The sequence below is a fragment of the Triticum dicoccoides genome, chromosome 6A, assembly GCF_002162155.2.
Source record: "Triticum dicoccoides isolate Atlit2015 ecotype Zavitan chromosome 6A, WEW_v2.0, whole genome shotgun sequence".
Lineage (NCBI taxonomy): Eukaryota > Viridiplantae > Streptophyta > Magnoliopsida > Poales > Poaceae > Triticum > Triticum dicoccoides.
This window is the reverse complement of record NC_041390.1, coordinates 253,229,872-253,253,314: the sequence shown is the minus strand read 5'-3', so window position 1 is coordinate 253,253,314 and position 23,443 is coordinate 253,229,872. Positions and strand designations below refer to the sequence as shown.

At 43.6% G+C, this 23,443-nt stretch overlaps 1 protein-coding gene across 1 annotated transcript in view; it reads right to left on the bottom strand.

Moving 5' to 3' along the window:
* Window positions 1-23,058, bottom strand: part of LOC119315823 (far upstream element-binding protein 1-like) — a 32,128-nt gene extending 9,070 nt beyond the window's left edge. The window contains exon 1 of the mRNA XM_037590295.1: window positions 22,744-23,058. Within this exon, the coding sequence (XP_037446192.1) occupies window positions 22,744-23,058 (315 nt within the window). The remainder of the gene's footprint in view (window positions 1-22,743) is intronic.
* Window positions 23,059-23,443: the final 385 nt, after the last annotated feature.

Genomic DNA, 23,443 nt, shown 5'->3' with positions numbered 1-23,443 from the left:
TGCCCTTGGTTGCGCTCTTGCAAGAGTTGCAAAAGCATCTGAGTGTTGGCATTGGTGGCTGCCATCACAGCTTGCCATGCCTCCAGAGGTGGAGGTGGTGGCGGATTCTGACGCGTTGGAGGAGCCATCCTGAAGTGAAGGAAATATGCCCTAGAGGCAATAATAAAGTTATTATTTATTTCCTTGTATCATGATAAATGTTTATTATTCATGCTAGAATTGTATTAACCGGAAACATAATACATGTGTGAATACATAGACAAACAAAGTGTCACTAGTATGCCTCTACTTGACTAGCTTGTTGATAAAAGATTGTTATGTTTCCTAGCCATAGACATGAGTTGTCATTTGATTAACGGGATCACATCATTAGGAGAATGATGTGATTGACATGACCCATTCCGTTAGCTTAGCACCCGATCATTTAGTATGTTGCTATTGCTTTCTTCATGACTTATACATGTTCCTATGACTATGAGATTATGCAACTCCCGTTTGCCGGAGGAACACTTTGTGTGCTACCAAATGTCACAACATAACTGGGTGATTATAAAGGAGCTCTACAGGTGTCTCCAAAGGTACATGTTGGGTTGGCATATTTCGAGATTAGGATTTGTGTAGGATCTAGAAGTAGATGTGTCTAGAGGGGGGTGATTAGACAGTTAGTGCTAAAGTTGCAATTTTTAAGCTTTTTGGTTTAAGTGGAGTTTAGGCACAATTTCAACACACACAATACATATCAAGCAAGCATGCAAAGAGTATATGAGCAGCGGAATGTAAAACATGCACCTTGCAAGAATGTAAAGGGAAGGGTTTGGAGAGACCAAATGCAATTGGAGACACGGATGTTTTTCCCGTGGTTCGGATAGGTGGTGCTATCCTACATCCACGTTGATGGAGACTTCAACCCACAAAGGGTAACGGTTGTGCGAGTCCACACAGGGCTCCACCCAAGGGCATCGGTTGCGCGAGTCCACACAGGGCTCCACCCACGAAGGGTCCACGAAGAAGCAACCACCCACAAAGGGTCCACGAAGAAGCAACCTTGTCTATCCCACCATGGACATCGCCCACGAAGGACTTGCCTCACTAGCGGTAGATCTTCACGAAGTAGGCGATCTCCTTGCCCTTACAAACTCCTTGGTTCAACTCCACAATCTTGTCGGAGGCTCCCAAGTGACACCTAGCCAATCTAGGAGACACCACTCTCCAAGAAGTAACAAATGGTGTGTAGGTAATGAACTCCTTGCTCTTGTGCTTCAAATGATAGTCTCCCCAACACTCAACTCTCTCTCATAGGATTTGGATTTGGTGGAAAGAGGGTTTTAGTGGAAAGCAACTTGGGAAGGCTAGAGATCAAGATTCATATGGTAGGAATGGAATGTCTTGATCTCAACACATGAGTAGGTGGTTCTCTCTCAGAACATATGAGTTGGAATGGTGTGTGTGTTCTGATGGCTCTCTCTTCGAATGAGAAGGAGGTGGAGGGGTATATATAGCCTCCACACAAAATCCAACCGTTAAACAGTTTTCCAATCTCGGTGGGACCGAATCAATAAACTCGGTCGGACCGAAAATGTAAACCTAGTGACCGTTAGAGATTTCGGTGGGACCGACTGGATCAACTCGGTGGGACCGATGTGCTAGGGTTAGGGTAAATCCAAAACTCGGTTTGACCGATTACTCAAACTCGGTGGGACCGATTTGGGTAATAAGTGAAACTGAGATTTGGTCAAGCAAACTCAGTGGGACCGATTGCATATCTCGGTGGGACTGAGAATATTGCAATGGGTAACAGAGAGTTTGCAAGCCCATCTCGGTGAGACCGAGATCCCATCGGTGAGACCGAACTGATTAGGGTTTGGAAGTGGCTTATGACAGGTGAAACTCGGTGGCGCCGGATAGGAAGAATCGGTAGGACTGAGTTTGGCTTAGGGTTTAGGTCATATGTGGATATGGGAAAGTAGTTGAGGATTTTGGAGCATATCATTAAGCACATGAAGCAAGAGGCTCATTAAGCAACACCTCATCCCTCCTTGATAGTATTGGCTTTTCCTATGGACTCAACGTGATCTTGGATCACTAAAATGTAAAAGTGAAGAGTCTTGAGCTTGAAGCTTTAGCCAATCCCTTGTCCTTAGCATCTTGAAGGAGTTCCCACAACCTTTAGTCCATGCCACTCCATTATTGAACTTATCTGAAACATGCTAGATAGAAGTGTTAGTCCAACAAGAGATATGTTGTCATCAATTATCAAAACCACCTAGGGAGCACTTGTGCTTTCAATCTCCCCCTTTTTGGTAATTGATGGCAACATACATCAAAGCTTTAGATAAAGATATAAAGAACATCAAGTAAAGCTTTGGAGGAACATGTAGCAACCATAGGCTCCCCCTACACGTATGCACTCATGTAAATATGAAATATAGAGGCATGTGAGAGCATAATCATGACAGAGTACGCAATGTGTTACATGTATCTTGGCCATGTGCATCAGAGCAAAAGATTATCAAGGAAAATACCTTCATGCTCATGAGTCCTTCTTGCAAACAGTATGTACATAAGCAAGAACTCCTCATACTCATGATTTTGATGCATATACTTACCTTGTGGTCTCGAGTTGGCTTAAGATGGAATGAACCTGCACAAACAAGGTTAGATAACACAGGTACGTCCACTAGCCAAAGCAAACAAAAGAAACCACAAGAATACCAAGACTGGGATGACATGTAGAGAATGAGTACAAGGTACCACATTGGATTCAACATGTCCCCAAGAATAAAGATATGCAATGAATTTGGCTGATTTCTTTTCCCTTAGGTGTCTTGCTCCCTCTGAATCTTGCATGGGATATTGGGAGAAGATAGGAAACAGAAAATCAGAGCTGAAGGATATGAACAGAACTTAATTCAAATGAGTTCATATGAACATGTTTTTCCCCCAAAAAGACATGTGGCATCTCTCCTCTTGGACATCAAGCATCTGGGATCCTTGAGTATTTTTTCTCCCTGGAAATCTCTCTCTCCCCCTTAACAACATCTGGGATCCTTGAGACTTTCTCTCCCCCTTGAGGTCTCTCTCTCCCCCTTAATACTTTCTCTCTTGTAGGTTTGGTCCTTGAGACTGTTTCTCTCCCTTGATGTGATCTCTCTCTCCTACAAGCTTTGATGTGATCTCTCTCTCCCCCTTTGACATCAATTTCCAAGAAGGTTTTTCCTGCAATCCGACGAATAGGTTTGGTCCTTGAGATTCAGCACAAAGCAGAGGATAAAATTGTGATGCTTGTGGAGGACAAGATTCATTGAGTGGAGCTGGATCAGAAGAAATGTAGAACAAGTGGCAAACTGTTTTTCTGATTGCAAAGTCAGTGGCACCAAGTGGCATATTTCGGTGGTACCGAAAAGATTCGGTTGGACCGAAATTTGCAAGTCGGTGAAACCGAGTTTACACAGAGAAAAACACTTGTCACCTCATCTCACTAGTCAAGTAAGATCTCACAAAGATTTGCAATGAATTAGCTGAAGGATTTGCAAGGAATTTGATGCAGAAATATGCAGAACAAGAACAAAAAGGAAAAGAGTGAAAGTTTCTAGATGAAGTTTTTTTTGTGTTTGAGAGAGAAGGAAACAAATATGCAAGGAACACATGCAATAACTCAGAAAAGAACACAAGAGAACTTCATCTAGAATTGGGCGGTGACATAGTCACCTATGTTAGAGTATATTGACTTAGGAGTCAAGTGAGGACACTTGATCATAGGTCATACTCATCGTTTAAGCTCAAAATGGGGTTACCATTTTTCGTTTAAGCATTTTGTTGTATTCACATCTTGTTGAGTTGCTTTGACTCATGTCTTGGAGTAAAGCTTCTCAAGGATGGAATAACATACCTTGGGTAGTGATGTAGTTCTTGCTCATGTAGTTGAACTTGTGTGGGTGCTCAAGGTTGATGTAGTTCATCAAGAGTTGGGAGCACCACTTGGAGTTTGAGTTCATCTACCTACATGGGTTAGTTCTTGCAAGGAAGAGCACTTGTGTATCCAAAAATGACAATCATGAAGCTTAATATAGAATTTGTCAAAGGATATGTTTGAATGGTTTTGTGCTTCCTTGTCTTCAACCACTATTGTGTAGAGTCTTGGTCTTGTAGAGATTGCTCAAGATGTGAGTGAGTCGCAATCTCATGGAATTAGATTCAACCAAGCACCTACATGGGTTAGACAACATGCAAGGTGCAAATATATCCAAGACATAAGATAGTTATCATAAGAGATACATCATGGATTAGTCATAAGCTCATGTCTTGCATGTATCCAATGGAGTTTCTACTCCAAATTCGAAGCATCAATGATGTTCAGTTCTCCTCTCAACCTGCAAAACACTTTCTCATCAAGCGGTTTAGTGAATATATCTGCCAATTGCTTATCGGTGCGAACATGCTTAAGATTGATGTCACCCTTAGCAACATGATCTCGAATGAAATGATGACGAACTTCAATATGCTTAGTTCGAGAATGTTGTACAGGATTATGACCAATTTTGATAGCACTTTCATTGTCACAAAGCAGTGGAACATGTTTCACATAAATCCCATAATCTTTAAGAGTTTGAGTCATCCAAAGTAATTGAGCGCAACATGAACCAGCGGCAATGTATTCAGCTTCGGCGGTGGATAATGATACCGAGTTTTGTTTCTTGGAAGACCAAGACACAAGAGATCTACCAAGAAATTGACAAGTACCCAAAGTGGACTTTCTATCAACCTTGTCTCCGGCATAATCCGAGTCGGAATAGCCAACAAGATCAAAAGAAGACCTCTTAGGATACCAAATGCCAAAATTTGGTGTATGGATTAAATATCTCACTATCCTTTTCACAGCCTTAAGATGACAATCTTTAGGAGCAACTTGATATCGTGCACACATGCATACACTTAGCATAGTATCGGGACGTGAAGCACATAGGTATAACAATGAACCAATCATAGAGCGATAAACCTTTTGATCAACTGGTTCACCATCTTTGGTTAAATCATTATGTCCACTAGTAGGCATGGGTGTAGACATACCTTTGCATTCTTGCATATTGAACTTCTTGAATAAGTCCTTGGTGTACTTTGTCTGAGAGACAAATGTACCTTCCTTAGTTTGCTTGATTTGCAACCCAAGAAAGAATTTGAGTTCACTCATCATAGACATCTCAAACTTCTCTGACATTAGCTTTCCAAACTTTTCACTAAAGAGAGGGTTAGTTGAACCAAATATGATGTCATCAACATAAATTTGGCATACAAATAGTTCTCCATTAACCCTTTTAGTAAAAAGAGTAGTCAATTTTACCAATTTCAAAACCACTTGTAGTAAGGAACTTGGTCAAGCATTTATACCATGCTCTAGGAGCTTGTTTAAGACCATAAAGAGCTTTGTTAAGTTTGTAAACATGATTTGGTTTCTTAGGATTGACAAAGCTGGGAGGTTGTTTGACATAAACTTCCTCCTCTATTTCTCCATTTAGAAAAGCACTCTTAATGTCCATTTGGTACAAGGTGATATTATGGTGATTAGCATAGGCAAGTAAGATGCAAATGGACTCAAGTCTAGCAACGGGAGCATACATCTCACCATAGTCCATACCTTCGACTTGTGTGTATCCTTGGGCGACGAGACATGCTTTGTTGCGGACCACTTGTCCATCTTCATCTTGCTTGTTGCGAAACACCCATTTGGTACCAATGATGTTGTGGTTGTTGTCGGGCTTCTCAACCAATGTCCAAACTTGGTTTCTCTCAAAATTATGTAGCTCTTCATGCATGGCGTTTATCCAATCCGGATCTTCCAATGCTTCTTCAACCTTCATTGGTTCAATGCTAGAGATGAATGAATAGTTTTCACAAAAGTTAGCTAAACGAGTTTTTGAGCGAGTGATTCTCCCGGTTTGTATATCATTGAGGATTTGCTCGACGGGATGATCTTTGGCAATTCTTGCTCGAACTCGTGAGAGCTTTTGCTTGGGTCTTTGTTGAACATCTTCTTCATCTTGTTCTTCTTCTTGGCCTTCTTCATTGTTGACGTCGTCGTTCTCTTGTCGTGGTGGAGAAGGAGGTTGTTGATGTTTGTCTTGACGTATTTCCTCGTTTTATTCATCTTGATGTGTCCCACTTGTGGATGCTTCCGTGTCGATTCTTGGTTCACCTTGTTGTGAAGTAGAAGCTTCCACTTGGACGGATGAAGTACTCTCCTTCACCTCCGTTGGACGAATTTTGCCAATGTACAAGTCTCGAATTGCTTCTGAAGGGTCTTTGTCTCCTACATCAATTGGCAATTGCTCTACTTGCGAGCCATTAGATTCATCAAACTTCACATCTACCGTCTCTTCAACCTTTCGGGTGAAATTGTTGTAGACACGGTAAGTGTGAGAGTTTGATCCATAACCAAGTAGAAAACCTTCATGAGATTTAGGAGCAAACTTTGAACGACGATGCTTATCAAGAATGTAGCACTTTGAGCCGAATACTCGAAAGTATCCAACTTGGGGTTTGTTACTGGTGAGAAGCTCGTATGCCGTCTTGCCGAGTAGCTTGTGAAGATATAAGCGATTTGTTGCGTGACAAGCTGTCTCGACCGCTTCTGCCCAAAAGTGCTTTGGCGTCTTGTATTCATCAAGCATCGTTCTTGCCATTTCGATGAGCGTCCGGTTCTTCCTCTCAACAACTCCATTTTGTTGAGGTGTGTATGTGGCCGAGAACTCGTGTGAAATCCCTTCTTCGTCAAGAAAGGTGTCCACATTTGCATTCTTGAACTCCATTCCGTTGTCACTCCGAACCTTCTTGATCTTCACATCAAACTGATTTTGGGCCTTCCTAGCGAAGTTTCTGAAGATCTTCTGGACCTGCGACTTGTCATTAAGAAAGAACACCCACGTAAATCTTGAAAAATCATCAACTATAACTAGACCAAAAGAATTTCCACCGAGACTCTTGTAGGCGTTGGGACCAAAAAGATCCATGTGAAGTAGCTCGAGTGGCCTCCTTGTGGTCATGATGTTCTTCACAGGATGTCTTCCTCCAACCTGTTTACCTGCTTGACAAGCACTGCAAAGTCTATCCTTATCAAATATGACATCGTTAACTCCAAGGATATGATTTCCTTTAATAAGCTTGTCAAGGTTTCTCATGCCAACGTGACCTAGTCATCTATGCACAACCAACCTTTTGAGGATTTAGCAACAAAGCAAGTTTTAGGTTGTGCCTTTTTAGAGAAATCGACAATGTAAAGATCACCTCTACGCATACCCGTAAAGACCATTTTATGATTGTCTCGACAAAATACTTGGCAATATACCTCAGTAAATAGGACATTCAAACCAAAATCAGCAAGTCTAGATACTGAAAGTAAGTTGTAGCCAAGAGATTCAACGAGCATGACATTTTGAATGGAACTATCATGTGAGATGGCCACCTTACCAAGGCCAACCACTTTACCCTTTGAATTATCACCAAAGGTGACATATTTTCGAGGGCCGTTGTTTTCAGCAAGCTCACGAAACATCTCTTCATCTCCGGTCATATGATCAGTACATCCACTATCAAGAACCCATTCCTTTCCTCCTGATTCATATCCCCGAAGATTTGCCATAAGACCAAAATGTCTCATTGCATCATCGAGATTGAAGTCACTATCATCATCATCATAATATTCATGTTCATCATGATCTTGTGATTCATCATTTCCTAGAGAGGGCAATTCATTAGATAAATGATCAAAGTGGTTACTTTTATGAATTCTTATAGCTTTGAATATGATATCATTAATGATTCCAACATCTCCTTTAGCGTGCTTAAGATTGGCAAGTTCAAGAAGACATTTACCAAAACTAGGATCACTAGAGTTCATCTTACTCAAGGCAATAGATTTATGGAGAATTTCATCCAAAGTTTTTAAGGAATGATTGGGAAACCGTTCCTCAAGAAATTTCCATATAGTATAGGCGCAATTTTGAGTAGGCAAACTAGCAATCAAATTTTTGGGCAATCCTCTAATGATGAGCTCAATAGTTCTAAGATTGCGAATCATGTCAATATCTTCATCTAGGGTAGGATGCAAGGGATCAATATGGGGTGCACAAGGGCTAGCAATATACTTGTTCAAATGATATTGATTGAAGATTACAAGCATCTCATTTTTCCACCCATGAAAATACTTTCCATCAAGAATAGGCACTCTATGTCTAAGACTCCCTAGAGTAGACACATCCATCTTCCTCCAATTGTGATTAAACCAAGGTAATGGAGACCAAAGCTCTGATACCACTTGTAGGATCTAGAAGTAGATGTGTCTAGAGGGGGGTGATTAGACACTTAGTGCTAAAGTTGCAATTTTTAAGCTTTTTGGTTTAAGTGGAGTTTAGGCACAATTTCAACACACACAATACATATCAAGCAAGCATGCAAAGAGTATATGAGCAGCGGAATGTAAAGCATGCAACTTGCAAGAATGTAAATGGAAGGGTTTGGAGAGATCAAACGCAATTGGAGACACGGATGTTTTTCTCGTGGTTCGGATAGGTGGTGCTATCCTACATCCACGTTGATGGAGACTTCAACCCACGAAGGGTAACGGTTGCGCGAGTCCACACAGGGCTCCACCCAAGGGCAACGGTTGCGCGAGTCCACACAGGGCTCCACCCACGAAGGGTCCACGAAGAAGCAACCACCCACAAAGGGTCCACGAAGAAGCAACCTTGTCTATCCCACCATGGCCATCACCCACGAAGGACTTGCCTCACTAGCGGTAGATCTTCACGAAGTAGGCGATCTCCTTGCCCTTACAAACTCCTTGGTTCAACTCCACAATCTTGTCGGAGGCTCCCAAGTGACACCTAGCCAATCTAGGAGACACCACTCTCCAAGAAGTAACAAATGGTGTGTAGGTAATGAACTCCTTTCTCTTGTGCTTCAAATGATAGTCTCCCCAACACTCAACTCTCTCTCATAGGATTTGGATTTGGTGGAAAGAGGGTTTTAGTGGAAAGCAACTTGGGAAGGCTAGAGATCAAGATTCATATGGTAGGAATGGAATGTCTTGATCTCAACACATGAGTAGGTGGTTCTCTCTCAGAACATATGAGTTGGAATGGTGTGTGTGTTCTGATGGCTCTCTCTTCGAATGAGAAGGAGGTGGAGGGGTATATATAGCCTCCACACAAAATCCAACCGTTACACAGTTTTCCAATCTCGGTGGGACCGAATCAATAAACTCGGTCGGACAAAAAATGTAAACCTAGTGACCGTTAGAGATTTCGGTGGGACCGACTGGATCAACTCGGTGGGACCAATGTGCTAGGGTTAGGGTAAATCCAAAACTCGGTTTGACCGATTACTCAAACTCGGTGGGACCGATTTGGGTAATAAGTGAAACTGAGATTTGGTCAAGCAAACTCGGTGGGACCGATTGCATATCTCGGTGGGACCGAGAATATTGCAATGGGTAACAGAGAGTTTGCAAGCCCATCTCGGTGAGACCGAGATCCCATCGGTGAGACCGAACTGATTAGGGTTTGGCAGTGGCTTATGACAGGTGAAACTCGGTGGCGCCGGATAGGAAGAATCGGTAGGACCGAGTTTGGCTTAGGGTTTAGGTCATATGTGGATATGGGAAAGTAGTTGAGGATTTTGGAGCATATCATTAAGCACATGAAGCAAGAGGCTCATTAAGCAACACCTCATCCCTCCTTGATAGTATTGGCTTTTCCTATGGACTCAATGTGATCTTGGATCACTAAAATGTAAAAGTGAAGAGTCTTGAGCTTGAAGCTTTAGCCAATCCCTTGTCCTTAGCATCTTGAAGGAGTTCCCACAACCTTTAGTCCATGCCACTCCATTATTGAACTTATCTGAAACATGCTAGATAGAAGTGTTAGTCCAACAAGAGATATGTTGTCATCAATTATCAAAACCACCTAGGGAGCACTTGTGCTTTCAATTTGTCACTCCGATTGTCGGAGATGTATCTCTGGGCCCTCTCGGTAATGCACATCACTTAAGCCTTGCAAGCATTGCAACTAATGAGTTAGTTGCGGGATGATGTATTATGGAACGAGTAAAGAGAATTGTCGGTAACGAGATTGAACTAGGTATTGAGATACCGACGATCGAATCTCGGGCAAGTAACATACCGATGACAAAGGGAACAACATATGTTGTTATGCGGTCTGACCGATAAAGATCTTCATAGAATATGCAGGAGCCAATATGAGCATCTAGGTTCCGCTATTGGTTATTGACCAGAGACGTGTCTCGGTCATGTCTACATAGTTCTCAAACCCGTAGGGTCCGCACGCTTAACATTTCGATGACAGTTATATTATGAGTTTATATGTTTTGATGTACCGAAGGTTGTTCGGGGTCCCGGATGTGATCACGGACATGACTAGGAGTCTCGAAATGGTCAAGACATGAAGATTGATATATTGGAAGCCTATGTTTGGATATTGGAAGTCTTCCGGGTGAAATCGGGATTTTACCGGAGTACCGGGAGGTTACCAGAACCCCCCCGGGAACTTAATGGGCCTTAGTGGGCCTAGGTGAAAGAGAGGAGAGGAGGCAAGGGCTGGCCGCGCGCCCCTCCCCCTAGCCCGAATAGGACAAGGAGAGGGGGCGGCGCCCCCCTTCCTTCCTTCTCCTCCACTCCTTCCCCCTCCCAAGTCCTAATCCAACTAGGAAAAAGGGGGGGGGGAGTCCTACTCCCGGTGGGAGTAGGACTCCTCCGGCGCGCCTCCTCCTATGGCCGGCCGCACCCCCCTTGCTCCTTTATATACGAGGGCAGGGGGGCACCCCATAGATACAACAATTGATCAAGTTGATCTTTTAGCCGTGTGCGGTGCCCCCCTCCACCATAGTCCACCTCGATAATACTGTAGCGGTGCTTAGGCGAAGCCCTGCGTCGGTAGAACATCGACATCGTCACCACGTCGTTGTGCTGACGAAACTCTCCCTCAACACTCGGCTGGATCAGAGTTCGAGGGACGTCATCGGGCTGAACGTGTGCTGAACTCGGAGGTGCCGTGCGTTCGGTACTTGATCGGTCGGATCGTGAAGACGTACGACTACATCAACCGCATTGTGCTAACGCTTCCGCTTTCGGTCTACGAGGGTACGTGGACAACACTCTCCCCTCTCGTTGCTATGCATCACCATGATCTTGCGTGTGCATAGGAATTTTTTTGAAATTACTACGTTCCCCAACAGTGGCATCCGAGCCTGGTTTGATGTGTAGATGTCATATGCACGAGTAGAACACAAGTGAGCTGTGGGCGATATAAGTCATACTGCTTACCAGCATGTCATACTTTGGTTCGGCGGTATTGTTGGATGAAGCGGCCCGGACCGACATTACGCGTACGCTTACGCGAGACTGGTTCTACCGACGTGCTTTGCACACATGTGGCTGGCGGGTGTCAGTTTCTCCAACTTTAGTTGAACCGTGTGTGGCTACGCCCGGTCCTTGCAAAGGTTAAAACAACACCAACTTGACAAACTATCATTGTGGTTTTTGATGCATAGGTAAGAATGGTTCTTGCTAAGCCCGTAGCAGCCGCGTAAAACTTGCAACAACAAAGTAGAAGACGTCTAACTTGTTTTTGCAGGGCATGTTGTGATGTGATATGGTCAAGACGTGATGCGAAATTTTATTGTATGAGATGATCATGTTTTGTAACCAAGTTATCGGCAACTGGCAGGAGCCATATGGTTGTCGCTTTATTGTATGCAATGCAATCGCCCTGTAATGCTTTACTTTATCACTAAGCAGTAGCGATAGTCGTAGAAGCATAAGATTGGCGAGACGACAACGATGCTATGATGGAGATCAAGGTGTCGCCCTGGTGACGATGGTGATCATGGAGGTGCTTCGGAGATGGAGATCACAAGCACAAGATGATGATGGCCATATCATATCACTTATATTGATTGCATGTGATGTATATCTTTTATGCATCTTATCTTGCTTTGATTGATGGTAGCATTATAAGATGATCCCTCACTAAATTATCAAAGTATAAGTGTTCTCCCCGAGTATGCACTGTTGCGAAAGTTCTTCGTGCTAAGACACCACGTGATGATCGGGTGTGATAGGCTCTACGTTCAAATACAACGGGTGCAAAACAGTTGCACACGCGGAATACTCAGGTTAAACTTGACGAGCCTAGCATATAACATATATGGCCTCGGAACACGGAGACCGAAAGGTCGAGCGTGAATCATATAGTAGATATGATCAACATAGTGATGTTCACCATCGAAACTACTCCATCTCACGTGATGATCAGACATGGTTTAGTTGATTTGGATCACGTGATCACTTAGAGGATTAGAGGGATGTCTATCTAAGTGGGAGTTCTTAAGTAATATGATTAATTGAACTTAAAGTTATCATGAACTTAGTACCTGATAGTATCTTGCTTGTCTATGTTGATTGTAGATAGATGGCCCGTGCTGCTGTTCCGTTGAATTTTAATGCGTTCCTTGAGAAAGCAAAGTTGAAAGATGATGGTAGCAATTACACAGACTGGGTCCGTAACTTGAGGATTATCCTCATTGCTGCACAGAATAATTACGTCCTGGAAGCACCGCTGGGTGCCAGGCCTGCTGCAGGAGCAACACCAGATGTTATGAACGTCTGGCAGAGCAAAGCTGATGACTACTCGATAGTTCATTATGCCATGCTTTACGGCTTAGAACCAGGTCTTCAACGACGTTTTGAACGTCATGGAGCATATGAGATGTTCAAGGAGTTGAAGTTAATATTTCAAGCAAATGCCCGGATTGAGAGATATGAAGTCTCCAATAAGTTCTATAGCTGCAAGATGGAGGAGAATAGTTCTGTAGTGAGCATATACTCAAGATGTCTGGGTATAATAATCACTTGATTCAACTCGGAGTTAATCTTCCGAATGATAGCGCCATTGACAGAATTCTCCAATCACTGCCACCAAGCTACAAGAGCTTCATGATGAACTATTACACGCAAGGGATGGATAAGACAATTCCCGAGCTCTTCGCAATACTAAAGGCTGCGGAGGTAGACATGAAGAAGGAGCATCAAGTGTTGATGGTCAACAAGACCACTAGTTTCAAGAAAAAGGGCAAAGGTAAGAAGAAGCGGAACTTCAAGAAGAACATCAAGCAAGTTGCTGCTCAAGAGAAGAAACCTAAGTCTGGACCTAAGCCTGAAACTGAGTGCTTCTACTGCAAGCAAACTGGTCACTGGAAGCGGAACTGCCCCAAGTATTTGGCGGATAAGAAGGATGGCAAGGTGAACAAAGGTATATGTGATATACATGTTATTGATGTGTACCTTACTAATGCTCGCAGTAGCACCTGTGTATTTGATACTGGTTCTGTTGCTAATATTTGCAACTCGAAACAGGGGCTATGAATTAAGCGAAGATTGGCTAAGGACGAGGTGACGATGCGCGTGGGAAATGGTTCCGAAGTTGATGTGATCGCGGTCGGCACGCTACCTCTACATCTACCTTCGGGATTAGTATTAGACCTAAATAATTGTTATTTGGTGCCAGCGTTGAGCATGAACACTATATCTGGATCTTGTTTGATGCGAGACGGTTATTCATTTAAATCAGAGAATAATGGTTGTTCTATTTATATGAGTAATCTTCTATATCTAAATAGCTAGCCCCCATTAACTATTTCTCTCAACATGCAAGCATGCCACATCATCATACAACATGCATGAAAAAAGGCCCACCCCCACTATCATATGTCTCTCAACATGAAAGCATGCCACTTCATCATGACTTGCATGGAAAAAAGACCTATCTCAACATGCAACATACATGAGGGTTTTCATTCTATTATGCTATATACATTTAATAAACAGTTTACAATTAAATAGTAATCAAGCACAATAATTATATGTATTTTTTATTGTTAGCCTTTTATATTATTACTTCAAATATTCATGTTTAATACAACGAATCACATTGAAATATGTTGCAAAATATTCCTACAACAACGTGCGGGGTATCATCTAGTATCTTTTATGGTCATGCACCCTTGAAGAGTGGTCTATTCTTATTGAATCTCGATAGTAGTGACACACATATTCATAATGTTGAAGCCAAAAGATGCAGATTTGATAATGATAGTGCAACTTATTTGTGGCACGGCCGTTTAGGTCATATCGGTGTAAAGCGCATGAAGAAACTCCATACTGATGGACTTTTGGAACCACTTGATTATGAATCACTTGGTACTTGCGAACCATGCCTCATGGGCAAGATGACTAAAACACTGTTCTCCGGTACTATGGAGAGAGCAACAGATTTGTTGGAAATCATACGTACAGATGTATGTGGTCTGATGAATATTGAGGCTCGTGGCGGATATCGTTATTTTCTCACCTTCACAGATGACTTAAGCAGATATGGGTATATCTACTTAATGAAACATAAGTCTGAAACATTTGAAAAGTTCAAAGAATTTCAGAGTGAAGTTGAAAATCATCGTAACAAGAAAATAAAGTTTCTATGATCTGATCGTGGAGGAGAATATTTGAGTTACGAGTTTGGTGTACATTTGAAACAATGCGGAATAGTTTCGCAACTCACGCCACCCGGAACACCACAATGTAATGGTGTGTCCGAACGTTGTAATTGTACTTTACTAGATATGGTGCGATCTATGATGTCTCTTACTGATTTACCGCTATTGTTTTGGGGTTATGCTTTAGAGACGGCCGCATTCACGTTAAATAGGGCACCATCTAAATCCGTTGAGACGACGCCTTGTGAACTGTGGTTTGGCAAGAAACCAAAGTTGTCGTTTCTGAAAGTTTGGGGCTGCGATGCTTATGTGAAAAAGCTTCAACCTGGTAAGCTCGAACCCAAATCGGAGAAATGTGTCTTCATAGGATACCCAAAGGACACTGTTGGGTACACCTTCTATCACAGATCTGAAGGCAAGACTTTTGTTGCTAAATTCGGAAACTTTCTAGAGAAGGAGTTTCTCTCGAAAGAAGTGAGTGGGAGGAAAGTAGAACTTGATGAGGTAACTGTACCTGCTCCCTTATTGGAAAATAGTTCATCACAGAAACCGGTTTCTGTGACACCTACACCAATCAGTGAGGAAGTTAATGATGATGATCATGAAACTTCAGATCAAGTTACTATTGAGCCTCGTAGATCAACCATAATAAGATCCGCACCAGAGTGGTACGGTAATCCTGTTCTGGAAGTCATGCTACTAGATCATGATGAACCTACGAACTATGAAGAAGTGATGGTGAGCCTAGATTCCGCAAAATGGCTTGAGGCCATGAAATCTGAGATGGGATCCATGTATGAGAACAAAGTATGGACTTTGGTTGACTTGCCCGATGATCGGCGAGCAATTGAGAATAAATGGATATTCAAGAAGAAGACTGACGCTGACGATAATGTTACTGTCTACAAAGCTCGACTTGTTGCGAAAGGTTTTCGACAAGTTCAAGGGATTGACTACGATGAGACCTTCTCACCCGTAGCGATGCTTAAGTCTGTCCAAATCGTGTTAGCAATTGCCGCATTTTATGATTATGAAATTTGGCAAATGGATGTCAAAACTGCATTCCTGAATGGATTTCTGGAAGAAGAGTTGTATATGATGCAACCGGAAGGTTTTGTCGATCCAAAGCGAGCTAACAAAGTGTGCAAGCTCCAGCGATCCATTTATGGACTGGTGCAAGCCTCTCGGAGTTGGAATAAGCGCTTTGATAGTGTGATCAAAGCATTTGGTTTTGTGCAGACTTTTGGAGAAGCCTTTATTTACAAGAAAGTGAGTGGGAGCTCTGTAGCATTTCTAATATTATATGTGGATGACATATTGCTGATTGGAAATGATATATAATTTCTGGATAGCATAAAGGGATACTTGAATAAGAGTTTTTCAATGGAAGACCTCAGTGAAGCTGCTTATATATTGGGCATTAAGATCTATAGAGATAGATCAAGACGCTTAATTGGACTTTCACAAAGCACATACCTTGACAAAGTTTTGAAGAAGTTCAAAATGGATCAAGCAAAGAAAGGGTTCTTGCCTGTGTTACAAGGTGTGAAGTTGAGTAAGACTCAATGCCCGATCACTGTAGAAGATAGAGAGAAAATGAAAGATGTTCCCTATGCTTCAGCCATAGGCTCTATCATGTATGCAATGCTGTGTACCAGACCTGATGTGTGCCTTGCTATAAGTCTAGCAGGGAGGTACCAAAGTAATCCAGGAGTGGATCACTGGACAACGGTCAAGAACATCCTGAAATACCTGAAAAGGATCAAGGATATGTTTCTTGTTTATGGAGGTGACAAAGAGCTCATCGTAAATGGTTACATTGATGCAAGCTTTGACACTGATCCGGACGATTCTAAATCGCAAACCGGATACGTGTTTACATTGAACGGTGGTGCTGTCAGTTGGTGTAGTTCTAAACAAAGCATCGTGGCAGGATCTACGTGTGAAGCGGAGTACATAGCTGCTTCGGAAGGAACAAATGAAGGAGTCTGGATGAGGGAGTTCATATCCGATCTAGGTGTAATACCTAGTGCATTGGGTCCAATGAAAATCTTTTGTGACAATACTGGAGCAATAGCCTTGGCGAAGGAATCCAGATTTCACAAGAGAACCAAGCACATCAAGAGACGCTTCAATTCCATTCGGGATCTAGTCCAGGTGGGAAACATAGAGATTTGCAAGATACATATGGATCTGAATGTTGCAGACCCATTGACTAAGCCTCTTCCACGAGCAAAACATGATCAGCACCAAGGCTCCATGGGTGTTAGAATCATTACTGTGTAATCTAGATTATTGACTCTAGTGCAAGTGGGAGACTGAAGGAAATATGCCCTAGAGGCAATAATAAAGTTATTATTTATTTCCTTATATCATGATAAATGTTTATTATTCATGCTATAATTGTATTAACCGGAAACATAATACATGTGTGAATACATAGACAAACAAAGTGTCACTAGTATGTCTCTACTTGACTAGCTTGTTGATCAAAGATGGTTATGTTTCCTAGCCATAAATATGAGTTGTCATTTGATTAACGGGATCACATCATTAGGAGAATGATGTGATTGACATGACCCATTCTGTTAGCTTAGCACCCGATCGTTTAGTATGTTGTATTGCTTTCTTCATGACTTATACATGTTCCTATGACTATGAGATTATGCAACTCCCGTTTGCTGGAGGAACACTTTGTGTGCTACCAAACGTCATAACGTAACTGGGTGATTATAAAGGAGCTCTACAGGTGTCTCCAAAGGTACATGTTGGGTTGGCGCATTTCGAGATTAGGATTTGTCACTCCGATTGTCGGAGAGGTATCTCTGGGCCCTCTCGGTAATGCACATCACTTAAGCCTTGCAAGCATTGCAACTAATGAGTTAGTTGCGGGATGATGTATTACGGAACGAGTAAAGAGACTTGTCGATAACAAGATTGAACTAGGTATTGAGATACCGACGATCGAATCTCGGGCAAGTAACATACCGATGACAAAGGGAACAACATATGTTGTTATGCGGTCTGACCGATAAAGATCTTCGTAGAATATGTAGGAGCCAACATGAGGATCCAGGTTCCGCTATTGGTTATTGACCGGAGACGTGTCTCAGTCATGTCTACATAGTTCTCGAACCCGTAGGGTCCACACGCTTAACGTTTCGATGACAGTTATATTATGAGTTTATATGTTTTGATGTACCGAAGGTTGTTCGGAGTCCCGGATGTGATCACAGACATGATGAGGAGTCTCGAAATGGTTGATATATGAAGATTGATATATTGGAAGCCTATGTTTGGATATTGGAAGTGTTCCGGGTGAAATCGGGATTTTACCGGAGTACTGGGAGGTTACCGGACCCCCCCGGGAACTTAATGGGACTTAGTGGGCCTAGGTGGAAGAGAGGAGAGGAGGCAAGGGCTGGCCACGCGCCCCTCCCTCTAGTCCGAATAGGACAAGGAGAGGGGGGCGGCGCCCCCTTCCGTCCTTCTCCTCCACTCCTTCCTCCTCCCAAGTCCTAATCCAACTAGGAAAGGGGGGGGGGAGTCCTACTCCCGGCGGGAGTAGGACTCCTCCGGCGCACCTCCTCCTATGGCCGGCCGCACCCCCTCGCTCCTTTATATACGAGGGCAGGGGGGCACCCCATAGATACAACAATTGATCAAGTTGATCTTTTAGCCGTGTGCGGTGCCCCCCTCCACCATAGTCCACCTCGATAATACTGTAGCGGTGCTTAGGCGAAGCCCTGCGTCGGTAGAACATCAACATCGTCACCACGCCGTCGTGCTGACGAAACTCTCCCTCAACACTCGGCTGGATCGGAGTTCGAGGGACGTCGTCGGGCTGAACGTGTGCTGAACTTGGAGGTGCCGTGCGTTTGATACTTGATCGGTCGGATCATGAAGACGTATGACTACATCAACCGCGTTGTGCTAATGCTTCCTCTTTCGGTCTGCAAGGGTACGTGGACAACACTCTCCCCTCTCATTGCTATGCATCACCATGATATTGCGTGTGCGTAGGAATTTTTTTGAAATTACTATGTTCCCCAACATGAAGAGGGTGACATCTGTTAGAATTTTGAAAAAAAGATATTCAAGCTGAATCAATGGATCGAAATTGCAACATAAAGTCTTAACATTCGACCAAGCATGAACGAATGAATTCCAAAGTAAATCATCACACATCCATAAGGGTGAGAAGCCACTTAGATAAAGGTAGATGAATGAAACAACAAGGTACAAATATGAACAAATAATTGGTAAGGATTACCCAATCACAAACCAAATATCTGCGGGAAGAAATATTAGAGCTACATGAATTCCCACCTATAAAACTCCTGAAACTTTCTAGTTATGCAATCAGGTGTTGGGGATACAGGGGAAGCATAATATCTCACCCAAACTAACAATTCCTACATCCAGCTGTATCCATCCTTCAACACATAACCAAGAAACCTTCGGAAATCATGTACCTCAACCTTCGAAAAGCATCCGTTATACGAGTTATGGCAATACTCCCGAACTCCCACCCCAGTACTGGGTGGGATTTTCATTGCCGGTGAACTCAGGTATTCCAGAATTGCAACGATAAAATTATGAGGACAACACCTCGGAGCTCAACTCCCCGGGACATTGCCACAACCCCTAAATGTCAGGAGGCACCAAGAACAATGTTCTCGTCACAAGACTACCAGGATGATTCCAAGATACCCGCGTGATCCTAATCTTTTTTTGTGAAATTTGAGGAGAGAAGAGTCAAAACTTCTACTTCAGGAAGCCTCACTAGAGCGACGAAGGGAATGAGGAGTAAAAAGAATCCTACTCTCTGATATATATAATCCTAAGACTCAAAACATTTTGTTCTAGACTCAACAATGTCAGCGATTCGATCAAGCAGGGGGCTCCTAAGTCAGGGATGGCTCTTATACCAACTTGTAACACCCACAATGCGGCTATATCTCCCACGTGTCGGGGCATGACTTAGAGGCATAGCTGCATGGTAGGCTTGTCTCAAGAGGGGTAATCTTCACACAACCCATGTACTGAATAAGAAAGTGATAAAGAGTTGGCTTACAATCGCCACTTCACACAATACATAAATAATCCATACATCATCCAAGGTACAATCAAAGGTCCGACTACGAAACCAAAATAAAGGAAGACAACCCCAATGCTAGATTCCCGATCGTCCCAACTGGGCTCCACTACAGATCATCCGGAAAAGAAACATAGTAACGTCCCGAATCCTCGTCGAACTCCCACTTGAGTTCGGTATCGTCACCTGCACTAGTATCCTTGGCACCTGCAACTGTTTGGAAGTATCCGAGAGTCACGAGGACTCAGCAATCTCACAACCATGAGATCAAGGCTATTTAAGCTTATGGGTAGGGAAAGGGGTAGTGAGGTGGAGCTGCAACAAGCACTAGCATATATGGTGGCTAACTTACGCAAATAAGAGCGAGAAGAGAAGCAACGCACGGTCGAGAAGCTATAAGTGATCAAGAAGTGATCCTGAAGCTACTTACGATCAAGCATAACACGAGACCGTGTTCTCTTCCCGGACTCCGCCGAAAAGAGACCATCACGGCTACACATGCAGTTGATTCATTTTAATTAAGTTAAGTGTCAAGTTCTCTACAACCAGATATTAACAAATTCCCATCTGCCACATAACCGCGGCATGACTCTCGAAAGTTTATACCCTGCAGGGGTGTCCAACTTAGCCCATCACAAGCTCTTACGGTCAATGAAGGATATTCCTTCTCCCGGGAAGACCCGACCAGTCTCGGAATCCTGGTTACAAGACATTTCGACAATGGTAAAACAAGACCAGCAAAGCCACCCGATGTGCCGACAAATCCCGATTGGAGTAGCACGTATCTCGTTCTCAGGGCACACCGGATGGGCCAGACGTCGGGTTGGCATAGACCCTGATTGCCCAGGAGGCGCCGGGCATCGTCCAGTTTGGACCAACACTCAGAGGAGCACTGGCCCGGGGGTTTAAAATAAAGATGACCCTTGAGTCCGCGGAACCCAAGGGAAAAAGGCTTAGGTGGCAAATGTTTAAACCAAGGTTGGGCCTTGCTGGAGGAGTTTTATTCAAAGCAAACTGTCAAGGGGTTCCCATTACACCCAACCGTGTAAGGAATGCAAAATCAAGGATCATAACACTGGTATGACGGAAACTAGGGCGGCAAGAGTGGAACAAAACACCAGGCATAAAGCCGAGCCTTCCACCCTTTACCAAGTATATAGATGCATTAAAGTAAATAAGATATAATAATGATATCCCAACAATAACCATGTTCCAACATGGAACAAGCTTCATCTTCACCTGCAACTAGCAACGCTATAAGAGGGGCTGAGCAAAAGCGGTAACATAGCCAAACAACGGTTTGCTAGAAAAGGTGGGTTAGAGGCTTGACATGGCAATATGGGAGGCATGATATAGCAAGTGGTAGGTAGCGCGGCATAGCGATAGAGCGAAACAACTAGCAAGCAAAGATAGAAGTGATTTCGAGGGTATGGTCATCTTACCTGCAAAGTTCTTAGAGTTGTCAAAAGCTTGATCCTCGGTAGCATACTCAACAGTTTCCTCGGTCACGTACTCGTCTCCCGTATCTACCCAAAGCAAGAACACAAGCAAATGACAAGCAATCAATGATGGTGCAATGCACAAGCAACATGATGCAAAACATGGCATGATATGCAAGACATGATTTGCAATGCATATGCGTGATCCAGAAGGGAAAGAATGATCAAGGCATCAACTTGGCAAACCAAGTGTGTTGCTGGAAAGATGAGATGATTTCGGGTGAAATCGATATAAAGATCACAGGAAACGGATGCACGGTTTGCAAATGGAAAGCATCACAAGAATGACACAAAACTGCGATTAACAGCACGATGCCACTTAGAATGCAACAAGAAACTAAGCTACTACACTCCTACATAGCAACAAAGTACATGGAAGTGATGAACACAAGATGCTTGACAAAACATGAACACTGAGCTATGGCTAAATCACACAGGAGCAGGTTCAAACAAGCATGGAAAAAGTGGAAAAGATATCAACTTCACAGACTTGGTGAAAATACTAACATGTCAAAAACAACATCAGGAAGCACTATTTAGAGCAATCAAACAATATGCTGCAGGAACATATCGTAGCAAACAAAGGCATTGAATGATTCTAATAAATGCGTAGATCAAAAGTCCCTTACCGATCATGAGCCAAAAAGGCACAGAAGATATGATGGCACCCATGTAAACATAGCAAGATTTATTAAAAGTTTCATACTTAGCAGAAAAACAGAGCATGTCATAAACAGAATTATGATAGCAACTTTGCGAGCTCAAACCACTCACCACAAAGCATTGCATGACAAAACAAGAACACCAACAGCAATATGACATGTTTGTGAAGCTAACCATGTTAAGAGAAAGTTCATAGGATGCATGGATCACTGGCAACAACCATGGCAAAATTGATTAACATGTTAACATTCTGCCAGGAAGATTTTATAGCAAAAGTAGAGCAAGAACAAGACATGCTAGACAACTCCTAAATTGCAAACAGGGGCATGTATGGATAGAGCATAACCACATGTTGAAAACACCCTTAATGAAGTATCTCAAAATAAGCATGGATCTCACTGTAGCATCAAGTTTACATGGCATAACAATAACAGCAGGAAAAGGACTTAGCAAAATCCTAAGTCCCTGAAAACAGCAACATTGCGGAGGCTACTTTGCATGCTTGTGCTAGTCACCATATAGATCACAAAAATACAAGACAAGCATCTCTGTAAAGATGGCATGGTGTAGTTCAAAACTCATGTAGACCTCAAACTCATATGATGCACACATCAAATGCAACAAAAATGACAAAATCTCATGATCTGATAAGTACCAGCTCCTAACATTTTATAGCACTCTTGCATCAATGAAAATGGCATCATAATGAACATGAGCATGCCTGGAAATTCTTCTAACGTGCAGAGCTCAGTGAGACAAACAAATCGATATATAATATGCATCATTTGGATCTACGTGCATCAAGATATGGCAAGATGAACAGGGCATAAAAATATTGCAGAAGAAAGACTTAAACGAAATCGGGGTCAACCTAGGGTTTGCATGCTTCCCGATGCACGACTGGATCTCGCCGGAGTAACTTGCCAGAGTTGGGCGTGGAGGAGGCCGGAGGAAGGATGCCGACGAGGGAGGCTTGGGTCGACGGCCGGAGGCGGCAGAGACGGCGTGCGAAGGCGGCGATGGAGCAGGCACGTGGCGCGGGCGCGGTGAGGCGGCGACGGTGGCGGTGCGACAGCGAAGGCGCGGGCGGCGCGGGGCGGTCGGCGGAGGCGGTGCTCGCGGGAGCGGGTGGCGGGCGCGGTCGGCGGGGCCGAGCCGCGGGAGGCGCGGGCGGCGATGGGTCGGGCGGGCCCGCCTCGGGCTCACCGGGCCACGGCGGCGGGGCTGGCCGGGCGACATGTGGCATGCCCTGGTTGGCGCGGGGCAGCGGCGGCGACTTGTCCGGTAGGATCCGGACACGTACGATGGCGGAGGGGAGCGGGGCTAGGGTTTTGGACCCAGAATTTTCGGAGGGGATCACATATTTATAGGTAGGAGGAGGTAGGAGTGTCCAAATGAGGTGTAGTTTTCACCCACATGATCGTGATCCGATGACGAAGGACATGGAAGTGGTTTGGATGGGTTATTGGCCCATTTTGGAGGGGTGTTCGGCTGCAACACACAAGAGGCCTTTGCGGTTACCCGGTTAACCGTTGGAGCATCAAACAGACTCCAAATGGAACGAAATTTGACAGGCGGTCTACCGGTGGTGTACCAAGGCTACTTGGCAAATATCGGTCCATTC